At 40.2% G+C, this 17,721-nt stretch overlaps 1 protein-coding gene across 1 annotated transcript in view; it reads right to left on the bottom strand.

Annotated features, from left to right (window-relative positions):
- Positions 1 to 17,721, bottom strand: part of FSD2 (fibronectin type III and SPRY domain containing 2) — a 556,003-nt gene that overhangs the window by 509,892 nt on the left and 28,390 nt on the right. The window contains exons 2-4 of the mRNA XM_086958241.1: positions 13,305 to 14,811; positions 13,119 to 13,214; positions 7,377 to 7,610 (exon numbers count right to left, since the gene is read on the bottom strand). Coding sequence (XP_086814367.1) covers positions 7,377 to 7,610; positions 13,119 to 13,214; positions 13,305 to 14,729 — 1,755 coding nt within the window. The 5' untranslated portion in view covers positions 14,730 to 14,811. The remainder of the gene's footprint in view (positions 1 to 7,376; positions 7,611 to 13,118; positions 13,215 to 13,304; positions 14,812 to 17,721) is intronic.

Below are 17,721 nucleotides of genomic sequence, written 5' to 3'. Positions count from 1 at the left end.
TATTCTCCACATGTGATGTTGTGGTCCCGGACCATATTGGAAAGATGTCATTGATAAATCGGCGGTATATCACTAATTCTTTGTTCCATTCCTTGCTTCTCAAAATGTGTTGTTCTTCGAAAGCTGCCATAAAGATGTTGGCATATGTGGGAGATCCCCCAAATCCCATGCTGGTACCACTTATTTGTAAATAATAATCTTCTTCAAAATGAAAGTAACTGTGCTGAAGACAAAATGACAATAGTTCCAGCAAAAAGAATTAGTTTGCTCCAATTTGATCCCTTTCAAGTAAGGCCCATTCCACTGCCTGAATCCCTTCTTTTAAAGGAATAGATGTGTAGAGAGAAGTTACGTTGATTGTATATAAAATCCAATGGTGACTGTCGGTGGTGTTTAGGTTGTTCAATTGATTCAGAAAATCTGTGGTATCTTTAATATTAGTCTTCCAGGTCATCACGAAGCTTTGTAAAAAATTATTGACATATTTACGTTTTTGTCCAAATATCGAACCGACTCCCGAAGCTATAGGTCTAACAGGAGGATCTGTGGGATGTTTGTGAATTTTCGGTAATATGTATAGATGAGGCAGCTTCGGATTGATCTTAGTGAGATACTGTTTGGTTTTCACAGAAATCCAGTCCATTGTTTCATCATGTTCCAAAATTTGTTCCAGTTTTTTGGCGATTTCATGGGTGGGATCAGTTCATATTCTGAGATAAGTAGATTCATCAGCAAGATGTTCTTCCACTTTACGTAGATAGTATGTGGTGTCCATGATGATTAGGGTACCGCCCTTATCAGCATGTTGAAATGTGAGTTATTTCTTGTTGGAAAATTGTTGCAATATTTTCCGTTCTTCTTTGGTGGTGTTAGACCTTTTAAATGATTGAAAATTCAATGATTGTAGATCCTGAAGAACCAAGGTTTCAAATAGATCAATTGTTTTTTGTGAAGTAGGTGCCGTGTATGTGCTTCTTGGTTTGAACTCAATGTATTCTATTGCTTCTGGTATGATCTGTTCAGGAATCACATTACCAAAAAAGTGTTGAAATTTAATGGTGTGCATAAACTTATAAAACGCAATTTAAGTTTCAGGTAAATTGGTATTATAAGTTGAAACAATTGATGTACCATTGTTTAAAATATCTATTTGTTTTTTGGACAAATCAATAGAAGAGACATTAATCACAATGTCCTTTGACTCCTTAGGTTCGATTTTCTCTTTTCCTTTTCTTTTGGTTTGTCCTCTCCTGTTTTTTTTTCACATTTCCACTGCTTTTTTGGGCTGGTTGATCCGGTGGTTGTGATGGTTGTTGTCCCTTGGATAAAAAAGATTCAGTGGCGGTTGTTGAACATGGTTGCGTGGTGTCACTACTTTCCTGTCTGCTGGCTGATGGTAAACCAGAATCTTCTGTTTGTCAGAAGATTCTGTCATTCCTTCATGACTTGATGCAATAAACATTGCATTTCATTAACATCATGTCATTATACAACAATAAACACAAACCCATCGAAGACGGCGATGGTTAGAGGATGGCCCGATGCATTTCAGGACATGGTAAGTAAAAAACCATTAATGAAGCAATGTCATTATGCTATCAGCAATTCATGTTCTAATGGTATACGTTTATACACAGCCACGAAAATTTGGAGTCTCATAGTTGATACTGTACAATAGTGTTACTCCATGAAGATAGTCCACATGCATTCAGGTGAGCACTAAAAAACAACAAATTGGAGGGTTACGGGGTGAAAGAAATAAAGGTTCAACCAAAGTCAAAAAGACACGGTGAATCCTGTAGCGAGTGCTAATGGAAAAATAGCGTATATCAAACGACAAAGAAAAGTGAAAATAAAACAGGTCGTACCAAGCATGCAAGTGAACTAGAAAACAGTGAGACCTGTGCATGCAAAAAATTTCAGCAATCACGGGCCATAGTGCTCTTTTACTAAGAAAACGACGACTGAACCGATTATGTGAATGGTACCAGACGAAGTAAGGAACGCTGACTTGGATTTAGGCAGGTTAATGAAGTGAAACCAAATTTTATGTTCCACAAAGCATTCTACAAAGAAAAACGAGAAATGCTATGAACTGGCGTTCTTGATTCAAATAAAAGAAACGTGAAAAAAGTGATATAAATATAAATAAAGTACCATAATACGTCTTCTAACCCGTTGGGAAAATCTGCGTAAAGTGAAGAGTCAATTACATACTGCCCACATTGTTCCAAAAAGGACGCTAAGGAGACGTACATAACTACAGGTGCTAACTCACCTCTTGAAAAAGAGTTTGTACAATGAATGGATCTGCTGGGGTAACTCAAACACTTCGGTGTTGCAGGCGGCGGTTCTGAGACCGCTGGCCTTATGTTTACTAGCAGTCACATGGGTGTGACAGGACATAAACAACAGGCTAGTCAAAAGACAACATCAACATGGCGGCCATGTTGGTGGGGTTAGTAGTGAATAAAGGTGAAGTAAAGAAGGGTGAAGTAAAAAAGGGTGAAGTAAACAAGGAGTGAAAAAGGGTAAAAACATTGCTCGTGCTTGTGTTTTTTGTAAGTATCTTCATGGAGCAACATCACCGACGGATAAACACAAAGAGCTTATATTTAAAAAAACTAAAAAATTAGATCAATATCACATCGAATAATCCACAATATAGAAACACAAGCTACAAATAACAGCAGCCTAAAACGTATTCATGCATGAAAATAGTTGAGAAATACATCATATAAAATCTAGTTTCCACCTTAGCTGAACAGTGGTGTGACATGTGACTGAACTCACAATGAAGATTGCATGTGCCTGTTCTGAGGAAGAGAGTATACAGAACTGCTATTTATAAAAAACAGCTAAGGTCAATTTTTTCATTTCAGCCAAGGGGCTCCATGGTCTGACATTTCCTAATCAATATCACTTCGCGTTGTGATAAGTGCTGGCTAGGATCCCTCCCCTCTTGGCTCATTATTTTTTCGATCACCATGAATCGAACTTGAGCAATGTTGTGTTGGTGTTTAGGCCAATGTACAACAAGATTGGAATTTGTATTTTTGTTTCGAATCATGCTTTTATGTTCTCCGATTCTTATTTTGATTTTTCCATTTTTCCTATATATAGGAGTCCACATGGACATTTGATACTGTAGAATACAAAGGTGGAATTACAATCTGCTGTGAAGCGTAGCATTGTTTTATCTCCCGTTCTGGGATCCGTCATGAAATTTTGCTGAATTACATTATTGCAATGAGTGCAGTTGTTGCATTTTCTCATGCCTCTGTGTTGTGTGTTGTCGACCTTTTTTGAACAGGTTAACATTTCTTTGAGATCGAGACTTCTTGTGTACGCAAATATGGGTCCTTCTCTGAAAATATTGTTGAAATCATTCTCCTTTTGAAGCAGTTCTCATCTTTTCAGGATAATTTTTTTGGTACTCGCAGATGTGGTGGAAAATTTAGATACAAATACGTTTCGATTGCTTGTGGATTGTTTAAGTTTGAATCTTAACGAATCTTTAAGATCAATGACTGCTGCTCGCAATTCGGCTTTATCAATACAGTCTTGGAAACTTTGTCTCAAACGTTCAAGATCTTGTTGATATGCTTCTGATGTAGACGAAATTCTCTTAATTCGGAGCATTTGAGAAAATAGATGAATGCAAATTAGTTGTGGTGAATGGAAACTTTGATACATTAATGTGGTTTGATAAATGTCTGTGTGTGGACGGTGGTGTTCTCCTTACTGATCATAACATACAGAAAAGATAGTTCATTGTGGCTGATATGGTGCGTAAATTTGATCCTGCTGTTTCTGCTATTTAGTGTTTTGATGTTCTCCACAAGTAATGTTGTGGTCCCGGTCCACATTAGAAAGGTGTCATCGATGAATCGGCGGGACATCACTAATTCTTTGTTCCATTCCTTGCTGCTCAAAATGTGTTGTTCTTCGAAAGCTTCCATAAAGTTGTTGGCATATGTGGGAGCTCTTCCAAATCCCACGCTGGTATCACTTTATTTATATTTATATCACTTTTTTCACGCTTCTTTTATTTAAATCGAGCTCGCCAGTTCATAGCATTTCTCGTTTTTCTTTGTATAAAGCTTTGTGGAACGTAAAGTTCGGTTTCACTTCTTTAACCGGCCTAAATCCAGGTCAGCGTTCCTTACTTCGTCTTGTAACATTCACATAATCGGTACAGTCGTCGTTTTCTTAGTAAAACGTTATTATGGCTCGTGATTGCTGAATTTTTTTGCACACACAGGTCACATTGTTTTCTAGTTCACTTGCATGCTCAGTATAACCTGTTTTATTGTCACTTTTCTTTGTCGTTTGATATACGCTATTTTTCCATTAACACTCGCTACAGGATTCACCGCGTCGTTTTGACTTTGGTTGAGCCTTTATTTTTTTCACCCCGTAACCCTCCAATTTGTCATTTTTTAGTGCTCACCTGAATGAATGTGGACTATCTTCATGGAGTAACACTATTGTACAGCATCAACTATGAGACTCCTAATTTTCGTGGCTGTGTATAAACGTATACCATTAGAACATGAATTGCTGATAGCATAATGACATTGTTTCATTGATGTTTTTTCACTTACAGTGACCCCTGAGGAAGGGGCTCCATGTCCCGAAATGCATCGGGCCATTCTCTAACCATCGTCGTCTTCGATGGATTTGTGTTTATTGTTGTATAATAACATGATGTTAAGTAAATGCAATGTTTAATGCATCAAGTCATGAAGGAATGACTTAATTTTTTTTATAACATTAACAAACATGTGTTTTTGTGAACAATATTACTACTATCAAGCAAAGTAAAGATATACAATCATCGAGAAATAAAAGATATGAAATTTGTTGATGTAAGCAAACTGCTGTATTATTTCGATAAAAGTTGTGATAAGAAAGCTTAAATTGATACATTCAAGCTGTCTTCTAGGTCAGGTCGTGACAGTGAGTCTCCCACCTTTATTCTTTGTATCAGGCACCTTGTTGTGCATTAAGGGAAAAGGTAAGGGGTACAGGCTAACACAATAATGGGTAAAGGATAAGAGAACATTTATCTCATGTTTAGGGTCAGGAGGTCGAGCGTATCTTGGTGGTATTATTTTACTGGAGGAGTAAGGTACCAATGATGAAGAAAGCCATGATAAGTGGGTGCTGTTTCCTTATCTGGTCTCTTTCTTCCCAACCTGTTCTCATCTACACCTGGTGCTGCCTAGGTGAAGTTACTGCACTTGACAGATGTATAGTGAGGCCCTTTTAAACCCACTTTGATTCTCCTTTAAGTTTTATTCATTTTTGCAAACTTCATTAAAAAAAAGTATTTAATTAGTTTAGGCCTGCACAATATTATTTCTGAGAAAACACTGCTCATGCTCCTTTTTTAAATTTGTATGAAGCCTTCTCCGCTACATTCTCGGTACACGTTGTTCAAAGCTAAGCAAAGATATCCTAGTGTTTGTTTTGGCCGTTTGGAGACCGCTTATAACATCTAGACACATCATTGCATCAGAGCTGTACCTCTAGCATAGTGGTTTTAAATATATATAAACAGTGCACTGTCCCTTTTTGGGCCAAAGGGGCCCTCTGGCTTGATGTGTTTGACATGAGGCTCTGCTTAAAATGATCTTCAATCCTACAGAGAGGGATCGGTAATTCCCCATCATATCGATTAATTGGTCCAGTTATCCAAGTATGGGGTGCAGGCTAACCTAAGAGACCGGGAGAGGCTACACCCACTATGATCTCAGAGTAGGGGTAGTTATAGGTAGACATTCATAGAAATCATATTGCCATGGTTGGACTGGTAATTGTCTTCACCATGTTCATAATGCTGGTTACATTGTTTTGTTTTATCAGCATAATTATCACAGCTCATTCTTTCTATGCAACATTACGATTGCTTCAATAAATGTATTGAAATCTTTATTTGAATTTTTCCTTGTATTTACCATGGACATGCATTAGTAAACAGTAATCCTTTGGGGATCAAAGCAGCATTTGAGGTTGGCAAAATCATCTGCCACCCCAGGATGGTTAGGGGTTTGCCAGATCAACTCCATTACCTCCACCAGTTTCAACTGCCTTCGGATCCTCTGCAAGACCTTCAAATGGATAGCCCCAGAATACAGAAAAACCATTACCTACTCTCTCATAACCAGCAGACTGGACTACGGAAACACCCATTGCCCCAGAATCAACAAAACCCTTCTCCACAAGCTCCAAACCATCCAGAACGCTGCAGCCAGACATCGAGAAGAAAGTATCCTTCAAACTGCTCACCCACGCCTACAAATCACTGCACATCAGACCCAAATACCTCAACGAGAGAGTCACCTTACACGAACCTCCGTTCTGCAGACCTCGCTCTCGCAGAAATCCCCTGCTTCAGAGCAGGCGGAAGAACTTTCTCCTATGTCATAGCCAAAGCCTGGAAAGAACTCCCTGTCAACATCAGGTGCTCCCCCCAACCTCCACACCTTCAGGAGGAACCTTAAAACCTGGCTCTCTGACTGCCCCGGAGCTTCCCACCCTCCCCCCACACACACACTCTCCCTAGTGCGAGTAGCACGCTTGATAATTCCCTGATTGATTGGGCCAACAGTTACCGATGGTATCAATGGATTAAGTCCTTTTATTTTGGAGTCCTGTTGTCATAATACACAGTCCTAACTTTTCCAATGGGAACCGTATAACAGGTGCACCCATGTCAATAACTGAGTGCCCGAGAGGCTTGTGAAGGGACAAAACGAGCACATGTTCGTCAGGGCACTGTCTGTGGGAAGATTAAAAGAGTCCTTCTCCCCTGAAATAAGCACCAGTGACGGCCACCAGCAATCACCGGCACAAATTAAGCATTGTTTCTATTTTTTGGGACAGGGGCATGAATGAGAGTTGGAAAAGGTGTTGCAAATACACAGGTCACTAAAACGCAAATGGAAAACATTGTATAGTTTACTTTGCAACCATGTGAGCAGCATTTTCATTTAAAAAAACTGTCTTTTCAAATAAAACCTATGAAAGTAACTGAAAAACACACACTTTACACATCATGTTGACATATGCTTTCAGAAAAACAGAACAGCCTAACGTATAAAGAACCATTGCTAGTTTTCTTCAACCGAGTTTTGAATTCAAAAATAGAGGCTGGAACCTGTGAAATGTCCAGTTCAGAATATCAAATGATAAAGCTGTGTACTGGAAATTCATTCATATATTTCTGAATGTTAATGTCAAGTTTATACACAAGGGTGAAGCTAAATCAACAGATCTCACTACAACCTGAGAAAATCATGTCTGCTTTACAATGTAGCATTACTAAGTCAATAACGCGAGTTACAGCTTCTCTGCGCTGGTTCTCTTACCTTTACAAAAGCAACCTTGTCTTTGCTCTTAAACAACGCCTGAATAGTTTCCATCAGATCCTTGGACGTGTCGAGAGTCTTTCCGCAATCCACAAGCTGCCCATATAGCGCTTCTAGCTTCAGCTTCTTTTCTTCCTCAAGCGCCTGCGCTTTTTCTTCATATCTTTGGGCAAGAGTTTGCATTATTTCAGTGTAGTGCATGTCAAAGGTTTGCTCCTGTCTTCCAAAATTTTCCTGTGGAATGTTGCATGTTAATAAGTGAATCATCAAAACGTTTATAAGTTGCAGCATTTATTTATGGCTTATTATGCACTAACAAGCTAATTAGGGATCAAAAACCTTTGCCAGTGCAAAAGTAGGGCAGTTTTTAATTCTACTATGTAGTAAATCCATCACAAGAGAATGTAAGCCAGAGCCATTACGAGACCAATTGGCCAGGGCCCACAGCTTCAAAGGAACCATGGTGGTCTTTCTCTATATCAGGCCTATTTATTCATCTCAACTGTTCCCTCTGTTCAGTGTAATCTTGAGAATATTTAAGACCACACGCAAGACATACATCAGCTGCTTTTGTGATTCTTTTTCTCAAAGTTTATCATAGTGTAATATTTTTGGGCATTGTGCTAGCTTCAGTTAGCAGAAAGTGGCTAATAACATTCAAAATTGTTCGGAACCCAGAAATCTTTAATATATGACACTGATAAAGCAAGCTCACATTCACAAATGCCCAAACCACACTAGCACGGGCACACACACACCAAGATGCTCAAACCATGATTAATATAAAATTAACTTATTTGACCATTTAGATATCATTTTAGTTCATTATGGGCCAGATGTAGGTAACATCAACTTTGTAGGTAAGAATAGTTAAATTATTACCGATTCTTTAATACTCCTTACTAACGATTCGCAAATTGAGATTCGTTAATAAGGAATACATATCCATTCATTCCTATGGCCTAGGAGGCCCATAGAAATGAATGGGAAGATATTGACTATATGTGATTTGCTACTAAAGAATCGCAAATAGCGGGAGCTATTTCAAGGGTGCCAGGGTGTCAAAAGGACACCCTGTTGCACCCCTGAAATGTGCATGTGTGCACATGTGGCACACATACATGCCCTTAGGGCATGAATGTGTGCCACATGGCACTTTAAATAAAGCAAAAAAGTGTTTTTTTACAGGAAATCGCTAATTACCACCAACTTGAAGTTGGTGGTAATTAGCGACTCCTTAAGCAATTTCTTAAGCCTAAAGTGCACTTTCTTTTGTGCTACCTACATTGCATTTAAGGAATCGCAATTTGCGATTCCTTAAATGCAAGAGCAAAATAAGGAATCATAAATTTTGTGATTCCTTATTTTGCTAGTAGGTTTAAACTCACCTACATTGCGCTCAGCCAAATACCGATCGCAAACGCTGAAATTCTGCGAATTTCAGCATTAGCGATCGGTTTTTGGCCACCTATATCTGTCCCTATGTCTCTAGGAAACATTTTTGTAAATCTCCAAGCTGAATAATACTATTCTTTTACCAATAGCCTGCATAATCCTTGGAATAACCAACAAGCTGGTTACTCTGAAGCGGAATACAATGTTTTTATGATACCAAAATACCCCTAGGTCCTGTGAGATTTAAGAAAGGAGAGTTGCTCATAATATGGGGACGTTGCGTAGCTCTACCTCACACCCAAAAGCTGCTCTCACATGTTCACATGCAGGATAATAAAAGGGATAAGTAAAGGGTGGGTGCCTTGACATATCAGCATATATTTTATTTAAACAGTTTTTCAGTTACACACCATGAGATTTTAGGAGTAAATTAAATACAGCAAGTTTGTAAAAATTATTGGGTGAAACGTACTCATTGATTTTTCATTATTCAGCTAATGTCATTCTCTTTCTATTGTGAAGCATCCGCTCCATAGTTTTTATCTCAGAGAAATAAACGACTAAGCCCAAGGCCTACAGGGACTGCACTGTGACTCTGGCAGCTGTGACAGTTAACTAACTACTCCCCATAAAGCTCTCTTCTACTGGCCTTTTCCTCTCCACCTCTGCTGCCCCCACCTTTTGTCCAGCAGCTAGCGGCACATGGTCAACAAATAAAAATAGATAAAAGTACACTAAGGGCCCTATTTTGATGTCAGTCCGACCAATATCTTCGGTTTCACTTTCGACCGCCGTATTACAATGACGGCGATCGGAAGTGAAACTTGACGGTCTTTCCGGCTGGCTTCCGACAGGCTCAAGGAATGGACACGTAATCTCTTAGGGACGGCGTTTCCACCATTGGGATTAGGATGTTCGTTTCCGACAGACTTTTTCAGTCATGCTTTCTGAAAAGTGACTTTTGGGGGTCCCTAGCAGGTCCCTTTGCATAAGTGGCCTCTGGTTGAGGCCCTGGGGGGCACATTTGGTGCCCCCCTGTCAATTCCTGCACCGAGTGGCTAGCACCGTGTGGTGCCTGCCACGCAGTGCAGGGCTTAACAAAAACTCTAATTTCTCCATGGACGCTTGTGCTGCAGTCGGGGTACGACCGCAGCACAAGTGCCCATAGAGAAATGGGAGTATGTGACCGCACCATGTGCAGACGCATTGTAATAGAAGTGTGGGGACCGTCGACCAGAGGTTGGTCGATCCTGAGACCGCAACGGTTTTGGGCGGACGGGAGTTGGCTTGACATAGTAATGGGGCCCTATGTGTATTTATTTCATAATTCATGCAATCCACATATGGTCTTGTATGGTCTCTTGGTGTTTAGGCCTATAGTTATAGAATAGTCAAGGGGTTTTTGAATGAACCTTATTATGTTGTGAAATCAATTAAAAAAAGTTCACATTATGTGTGAAGAAGCAAGTTAGGAAAGTTATGTGGGACCTACTCACGAAGGCACTAGTGTCTGAAAATACTTCAATTTATACCTGTCAGCAAATTACAAAGAGATTCCTGGCAAGGATTTACTACTGAGGATGCTTACTCTATTATTGTGGAGAAATACACAGTTGTAAATCACACTGAAAGGGTTGGAACTGGGAGGTTCAAGACATTGTTTGCCTTTGACGTTCTGGAACTAACACAAAACAGTTATGTTTGTGGATAATCCCATACTCTGATCCAAACCTTTCACTCCCTGGAAATTTATTCTACAGATTTGAGATATCTGCCACGGTGGTTGTGATCTCCATCTATGTGTGCACCTATGTGTGCGCAGCTACTAGTAGTAACATTACCCTCATTTGAGAGGATTTACCCCTTCACAGGAAAGTGTATACCTAGGTCTAACATTGCCATTGAGGGACTTGCTGCCCTCAAAAGCTTCATCAATTTCCACACCCTGACCAGAAATCTACGATTGATCAATCTCCTGCTTGCTCCCAATCCCCCATATCCACAGAGCCAGAGCCCACACCCGTATCTTCATGTAGCTTGTACCAAAGGCCTGGAAGGACCGAACCTTCCATATCAGAGCTATGCTCAGTCCTTGAATACCACAAGAAAACAAATAAATGGCTTTTTATCTTGACCCCAGACTCAGACTGGCACTTGCTCGGAGTAGCATTCCAACACATTGTTCTTTTTCCCACCATGCCACCTCAGTTTGGACCCAGCCATATGCAAATCAGTCTTGACCCTGCACGAATAGGGAAAATTCAGCCCAAATGGGCAGGTCCTCTCTGAACCATACCACAAAATATCCAAGACTGGTTTTGCCCTGATAGGGTCTCATCAGTTCGGTGTAGCTTGGTTCAAGTGGCATAATGACTACGGGATCCTCGTATGGGGTTACCCTTTCCACTTAGGGCATTACAACAAAAAAACTAAAGGTGATGGGAGGAACGCTTTCTATAAGTCGCACCACTGGAAATTGATCAGGGTAGCATTCTGGCCCGTTGTGTGTTTGCCCACCATGCCACATCAGTTTGCACCCAGCCATACACAAATCAGTCTTGACCCTACTCGAATAAGAATTGCCCAGCCCGAACTGCTGCCTATGGATTGGAATGCTACCCATAGCGATTGGCAGTGGTTAGACTATTTGCAATCATTGCTTTTATCACATTTTGTATGTTGATGATATTTCTGTAAACAATATTATAGAGACATTATTTTTGTCATGATATTCCGGTACCATACAAGAAATATGGAGAGAGAGGGGGGTTATCATGACCCATTCAACTCTCATGAGTCATGACCTCTCTCCACACTCAACAATCGTTTAGTCAGAATACGTTTCTAATAATGGAAAGGGTATATTTTCTAAAATTCTACAGTCTTAACTATATCAGGTGGGGCCTATTTAGTGTATGGTGGTCTTTACTCTGTCCGTCAAAGTGGTGGAGGACATTACCACCGCAGCCTTAAGCGACAGAGGATCACCATATTTAGAGATTAACCCCAGCCTAGCAGGGATCTCTGTGTGTTCACACGTGCCACCACTAAGGGGGTGTCTGTGGAGACACCACATTTTGGTATGTGGCTGCTGTCCTTTAGGTGGCAGTGCACCAAAGTTTATTGTTTTTCAAAAAGAGATTCCCAAAACGTGGATTTGTTTATAAAAAAATAGAAATAATAATGATCCTAGCACCCTAGGAGTGATGGCACCATTTGACAAATCTGCAGAAACGTTTGATACATTTTGCTCAGATACTTCAGGGGGTGGGAAGGTGGATCAAAGGAGGTCAAAAATTTTGCTTTTTCATTGTTATCTCCCACAGGAGACTGCTTCAATATATATGCTTAACAGAACTACAACACTTGGAATTTAACTAGAACTTAACTCAGAGATGTGTGTGCCTTTGCTCGATTTTGAGTAAATCTTTTCATTAGGGTTTCAAAGAGGTAACATTGGCCATTGTGGACCAAGGGTAATACATTTTAAAAATAATCAAATTACATCAGAAGAATCAGCATTGTAATCTAAAGTGGATTTGGCCAACCCTCAGAGGATTTGACGATCTATTTATGTGGCAGCAATTGAAAATGTGTTTTACGGAAACAATTATAGGATGCCAGACTCCAAAGCATAAGACCTGAAAAAAGACAACAGTGGGGTTATAAGAAAGCTATGGATGTAATCTCTGACCCCATGGTGAATGTGGGAAGGGAGTCCCAAAGGGCAAGATACTGCACTAAAAAAAAGAACTGTGCTTCTCGCCGTATTTGTGGATCTAAATTCTGTCTGTGAGTGGGAACATTTGCTTTTAAGATGTATAGATATTGTAGTTCTGTGTATTGTTATTTCAAGGCTGCATTAATGCATGTATTTGAATCTGCTTTTGGTGGATTGTTTATGTTACGTTATCATTAGTACTCTCAGTAATGGGCAAAGTGAAACACAGTTTGGGTGTCAAAGTTATTCGGAGCAGTTTTAAATATCACATTTTGTAATCTACAACTAAGAAGACTTTAATACTCTATTTTAATAGTGACCCATTCACTCATGGTATGCTACTTTCTACAAAAAATGTGTGCTAACCGTTAGAAAGCTGATCCATGATATCGATTTCTGTAGAAAAAAGATAGCTTATTTAAAATATCAATGGGCAACATCAGTAAAGTAACACATATAATCTAGGGACATTGGTTTTAAACATTGTCAGAGCCATATTTTGCTGTAAGCAGCAGAGGGCAGAATTGTTAGCAGTTTTGAGTCGTTGAAAACAGCTAAGCCATTAGAATTGCTGAGTTATTTCACTACACATTACATTTTTGCTAACGATGCATGACTTTTCTTACCTCTACTGTTATGAAAATTTCCTCCAAGTGACTTGCAAAGATTTCCATCTGTGCAATTTGTTCTTCCAATCTGCACATATTTTTGTGAATTTCATCCTAATAAAATATGTTTTATTGATCAGTGAAAAGAAAACAATCGAGACTTAAGCTTACAAAAACAATGGAAAATAATGTTGGGATATCTACCTTGACATCTTCCACAGCACTAGGCAGTTGGGATACTTCATGTTCTTTATGGCTACCAAACAATTTATCAAAAGCTCTAATTGGAGTTTTACAGGTAACACAGTAAATATCTGGAATTTCCTCTTCATCCTTATGGTCGACCTCTTCTTTCATTTGCCAATCCTCATTATCTTCTATATTCTGATTGTCAATTGTCAGCTGATCTTCATTTTGGTTTGTGGCATAATTCAAAGGCTCCTCACCAGTGTCCTCTTGCATAGGAATAATATCACTGCTAATATTTACATTATTATTAGATTCTTCATTCTGAAGTTCATCAATACTAATCTCTGTGGGATGAGGTTCTTCTTTGCAAGGTTCTTTGCCACAAGGTTCATCATTAAGAGGTTCTTCGCTTGAAGGTTCAACTTGAGATTCTTCTCCACAAGGTTTTCCTATACGAGATCCACCAGGAGGCTCTTCAATACTAGGCTCACTATGAGGTTCCTCAATGCAAGATACACTGTTGGGGTCTTCTCTAGGAGGTTCAGCACTGCAAGTTACTTCATCACATGTTTCTTCACTATGATGTTCTGCAATCTGTGGTGCTTCAGCACAAGTCTCTTCGCTATGGGGTTCTTCATTGCACGGTTCCTTGGTATGAGATTCTTCAGTACACATTTCTTCTTTATGCGGTTCTTCATTACCAGACTTTTCATTACACAGTTCTTCAATACAATACTCTTCGCTATGTGGTTCTTCATTACAAGGTTGTTCTTTACTGGGCTCTTCACTGCAAGGACCTTCTTGACATAATTCTTCCTTAAAAGGGCCTTCACTAATACGTTTTTCATTATTATCATCTTCGTTAGAAGGTTGTTCAGCACAAAGTTCTTCATTACCAGATTTTTCATAACTGGGCTCTTCACTGTCAGGATCTTCACTTTTTTCTTGAGTAAATTGCTCAACACATTCATCTTGGTTGTCTTGTTCCTTTACTTGGATATTTGCTTTTTCAAGTTCCACATCGTTTTTTTGTACCAGCGGCTGCACCCTTGATACTGCCTTGATTGTAGGTGCACTATATCCTAAGAAGCCTTCCTCTATGTCTTTGTCTTCCTCTATTCCATATAGCCGGGCTAGCTCCTCCAATTCCTTATGTAAATCATGCTCTGCCTGCTCTGCGCTCAGAGCTTGGTTTCCAGCTGCTCCTTCAGTTCCACTTATTTCAGCCAAATCAGCATCTCTTCCCATCTTCATGAACTGATCATCAGGAAAGATTTCTAGTCTGTCTCTAGACTCGTAGAGATCCATGTGATAGAATGTTAAGCCTTCGGGTTCAGGCTCCGGCTCAGGTTCAGTGCATTCATCAGACATTTCAGATGTTTCCTCATCAGCCTCCACATAAGAAAGGTCCACATATTCAGTAGATGTTTCATCACACATAATGGCAGTAGGCTGTGATTTTTTTTTTCTTTGTACACTTTATAGTCCTTGTTTATTCAACCAATTGCGGCTCTTGTCAGTCCTTCAAAAGAAAAATATAGCAGAACATTTTTTTTTTAATTGAAGTAAAGAGTTAACTGGTTATAGAGCAGTATATGTATTGTTTTCGAATAATGTAAATTGTATTCAACCAATTGAAGTTTTTGACAGTTCTTTCATAGAAAAATATAACACAAGTATTTGTAGTCATCAAAATAAAGAGTTAACTGGTAATAGAGCAGTGTACTTAATGTTTTAGAAAAAAACAAATCTACAAATGTTGGACTGATAAATTGATCTAGTAGCTTAACATGACGCCTAAGTCAGTGGTGTAACCACCTCGTTTTTCCATGCCCTGAAGATGCTGAGGAAGATTTTTATGTGTCTCCCAAACAGCAGAGGTAAAACTGTCACTCATGACTTCATCACAAGCTGGCTGGACTACAGGAAAATCCTTAATACGGGGATAAACAAAAAAAACTTACCAGAAGGCTGCAGACCATTCAGAACTAAGTGCCAGAGTCAAACTCAATCTCCAATGCTGCACTGACATCACACCACACAGGGCTGGCTTTAGCGCAGGTGGTGTCTGGTGCGAGAAACACTTTTGGTGCCCTCCACACCTAATTACCGCCTCCTCAGATTCTCTCACTCCCACTGGGAAAAAGTGCCCCTCCTTTCTCCAATCAAAAGATATTGCTAAACACAGCGGCCCACTGAGGTCGGCACCGCCTCCACAGGTCAGCGCCCAGTGCAGCCACACCTGTAGCACTGCCCTAAAGCCGACCCTGACACCACACCTGCAGGAGCTTCATTGTCTTCCCATAATAAACACAATACAAACTCTTCGTCCACAGTTTCAGGAAACTGTGTATCACTGTCCCACCATACTTCAACAATCACACCTGTGTTCACAAACAACCGCTCATCTGGACTCCTACTTGCATACATCCAGGAAACCAGATCCGATGGCCAAGACTTTCCTTAAATCAATCCTAAAGCGCAAAACAACCTGCAGCTAAACATGAGAGCCTTCTTCTCACTTCTTGAATTCTGCAAGAAGCTGAGGACTAGGTTTTTTGATTAGTCCTACTAGGCCATAGGTTTGGCTAAACTCATACCTGATAGATCTAGCTATATTGACTGAATAAAACAAAGGTTAAAGTAATGTTATGGTTAGGTGAGAATTTCAGTGACAACATAACATTTTAAATGTACGACACCATTGCAATTTACCAGTTATAGTTAGCTCTGGTAACTCGTAAGATCACTCGTGCCCTACGGTAACTATGGGCCAGATAGACATAGCAAAGTGTTTGTGATTGCCAAATCGAAAATTTTTGAGATTCACTATTTGGTCATCACAAACACCCATGTGCAAACGTGTGTTGAACACAGTTAGCGATTCCCAGTGGGTTGCAAATAGATCTACCTCATTAATATTGATAAGATAGGTCTCTGCTTGAGACCCACTGTGAATCGCACAAATTACAGGGATGGTGACCTGCTGGGGTCAGCTGACCAGCATGTCTGTAATTGCTTTTCAATAAAGCAATTTATTTTTCAAATGTGCCTGTTTTCCTTGAAGGGTAACGGGATGCATTTCAAAAAGAAAAATGAAAAGTTTTCTTTTAATCTTTTAAAAGTAGGCAGTTGCCTGAGGGACCACTGCCTGATCTTACAAAATCATTTTACAAAAATGTACAAAGGGGAAGGGATCCCTTTCCCATTTGCCAATGGGTTACCACCTACTTGAAGTAGGTGGGAAAATGTGAATGTTTTGCAACCTCCTTTCGGCCGCAACCATTCACACATACCACTGTGAATCGGTAATAAGAAGGACACCATAAACATGCCCCCTCCTAATAACGAATCGCAAACCCAATTTGAGATTCGGTAATAGGTTACCGAATCACAAATTGGGCCTTTGTACATTGAAAAAGGCAATTTTTCGGTCTCAAACGGCTTGAATCACAGAAGGGCCATATGTAAATGAAAAAACCTTTGTAACAGTTTTCACATCTTTATGGTAATAATTTAATTGAAAATGTTGCAGAGATATTATCGAAGAAGTCATAAGTGATGTAATATGTGGGGTAATGAGCAGTGCATGGTGAAGGCGCGAGTTATAGTTACATTAGGACACTAGTTATAGTTACCAGATTTAACTATATGTAGTGAATCTCAGTGGTTTTGTATGTTTAAAACATTACGTTATTAGGCACTCAGCATCCAATGCCCTGGGATCAAATGTCATAAAAACTAGGAGGGGGCTCCACAGCTCCCTTTGCAAGCCTTATTAGGCCTCTGGACACCGTATCCTGGGGCCATATTGCATTCATAAGGGGTGAGGGGTAGATGGCCCCATCATTGAACCTTCTTTAGCCCAGGGAACCCCATCCCCTGGGTCACAGATGGGTGCCCCTGTGCCCACCTGGGCCCCCACAAACCACAAGTTTGGGGCGGTGGGGGGAGCCTTATGGCACACTGTGAAAGCCAGCAATACTCCTCTCCTGTAGAAGCAGCTGTTTATGCTTGCTCCCTCAGAGGTGAAAGAGAAATCTGTACCACCCAGTGGGAGCATGTTTGAATATCCTGCTGGGTGTGAGCAGACTTGCCTTCCCTACCCGTACTCCTGCAGGCAGAGAATGCATGTGTGCTCCCACCTGACAGTAGATTTTAAAATGCTCATGCCAGGCGGGAACAACATATGTCTCCCTGCACATGCTGGTGCGGTTAGGGACACTACTCTGTCCCGGACGTGGGCTTCCCAGGACAGAGTAATTGAGCTAGCCCTGGGGGATGAGTTCCCGAGTCCTAAGATGGCCACCCCCACATCATTGTTGATGTGGTGGCCTCCAATCAGATCTCAGCAGGAGATCTCTCTGACCTGTAGAGCCTCCATGGCATTAAATATACAAGGATTTTGAGCATTTATTGCTAAAAAACTACT

Source organism: Lissotriton vulgaris, chromosome 2_1 (genome assembly GCF_964263255.1).
Source record: "Lissotriton vulgaris chromosome 2_1, aLisVul1.2, whole genome shotgun sequence".
NCBI classification, from domain to species: Eukaryota; Metazoa; Chordata; class Amphibia; order Caudata; family Salamandridae; genus Lissotriton; species Lissotriton vulgaris.
This window is presented reverse-complemented; position numbering and strand designations above follow the sequence as displayed.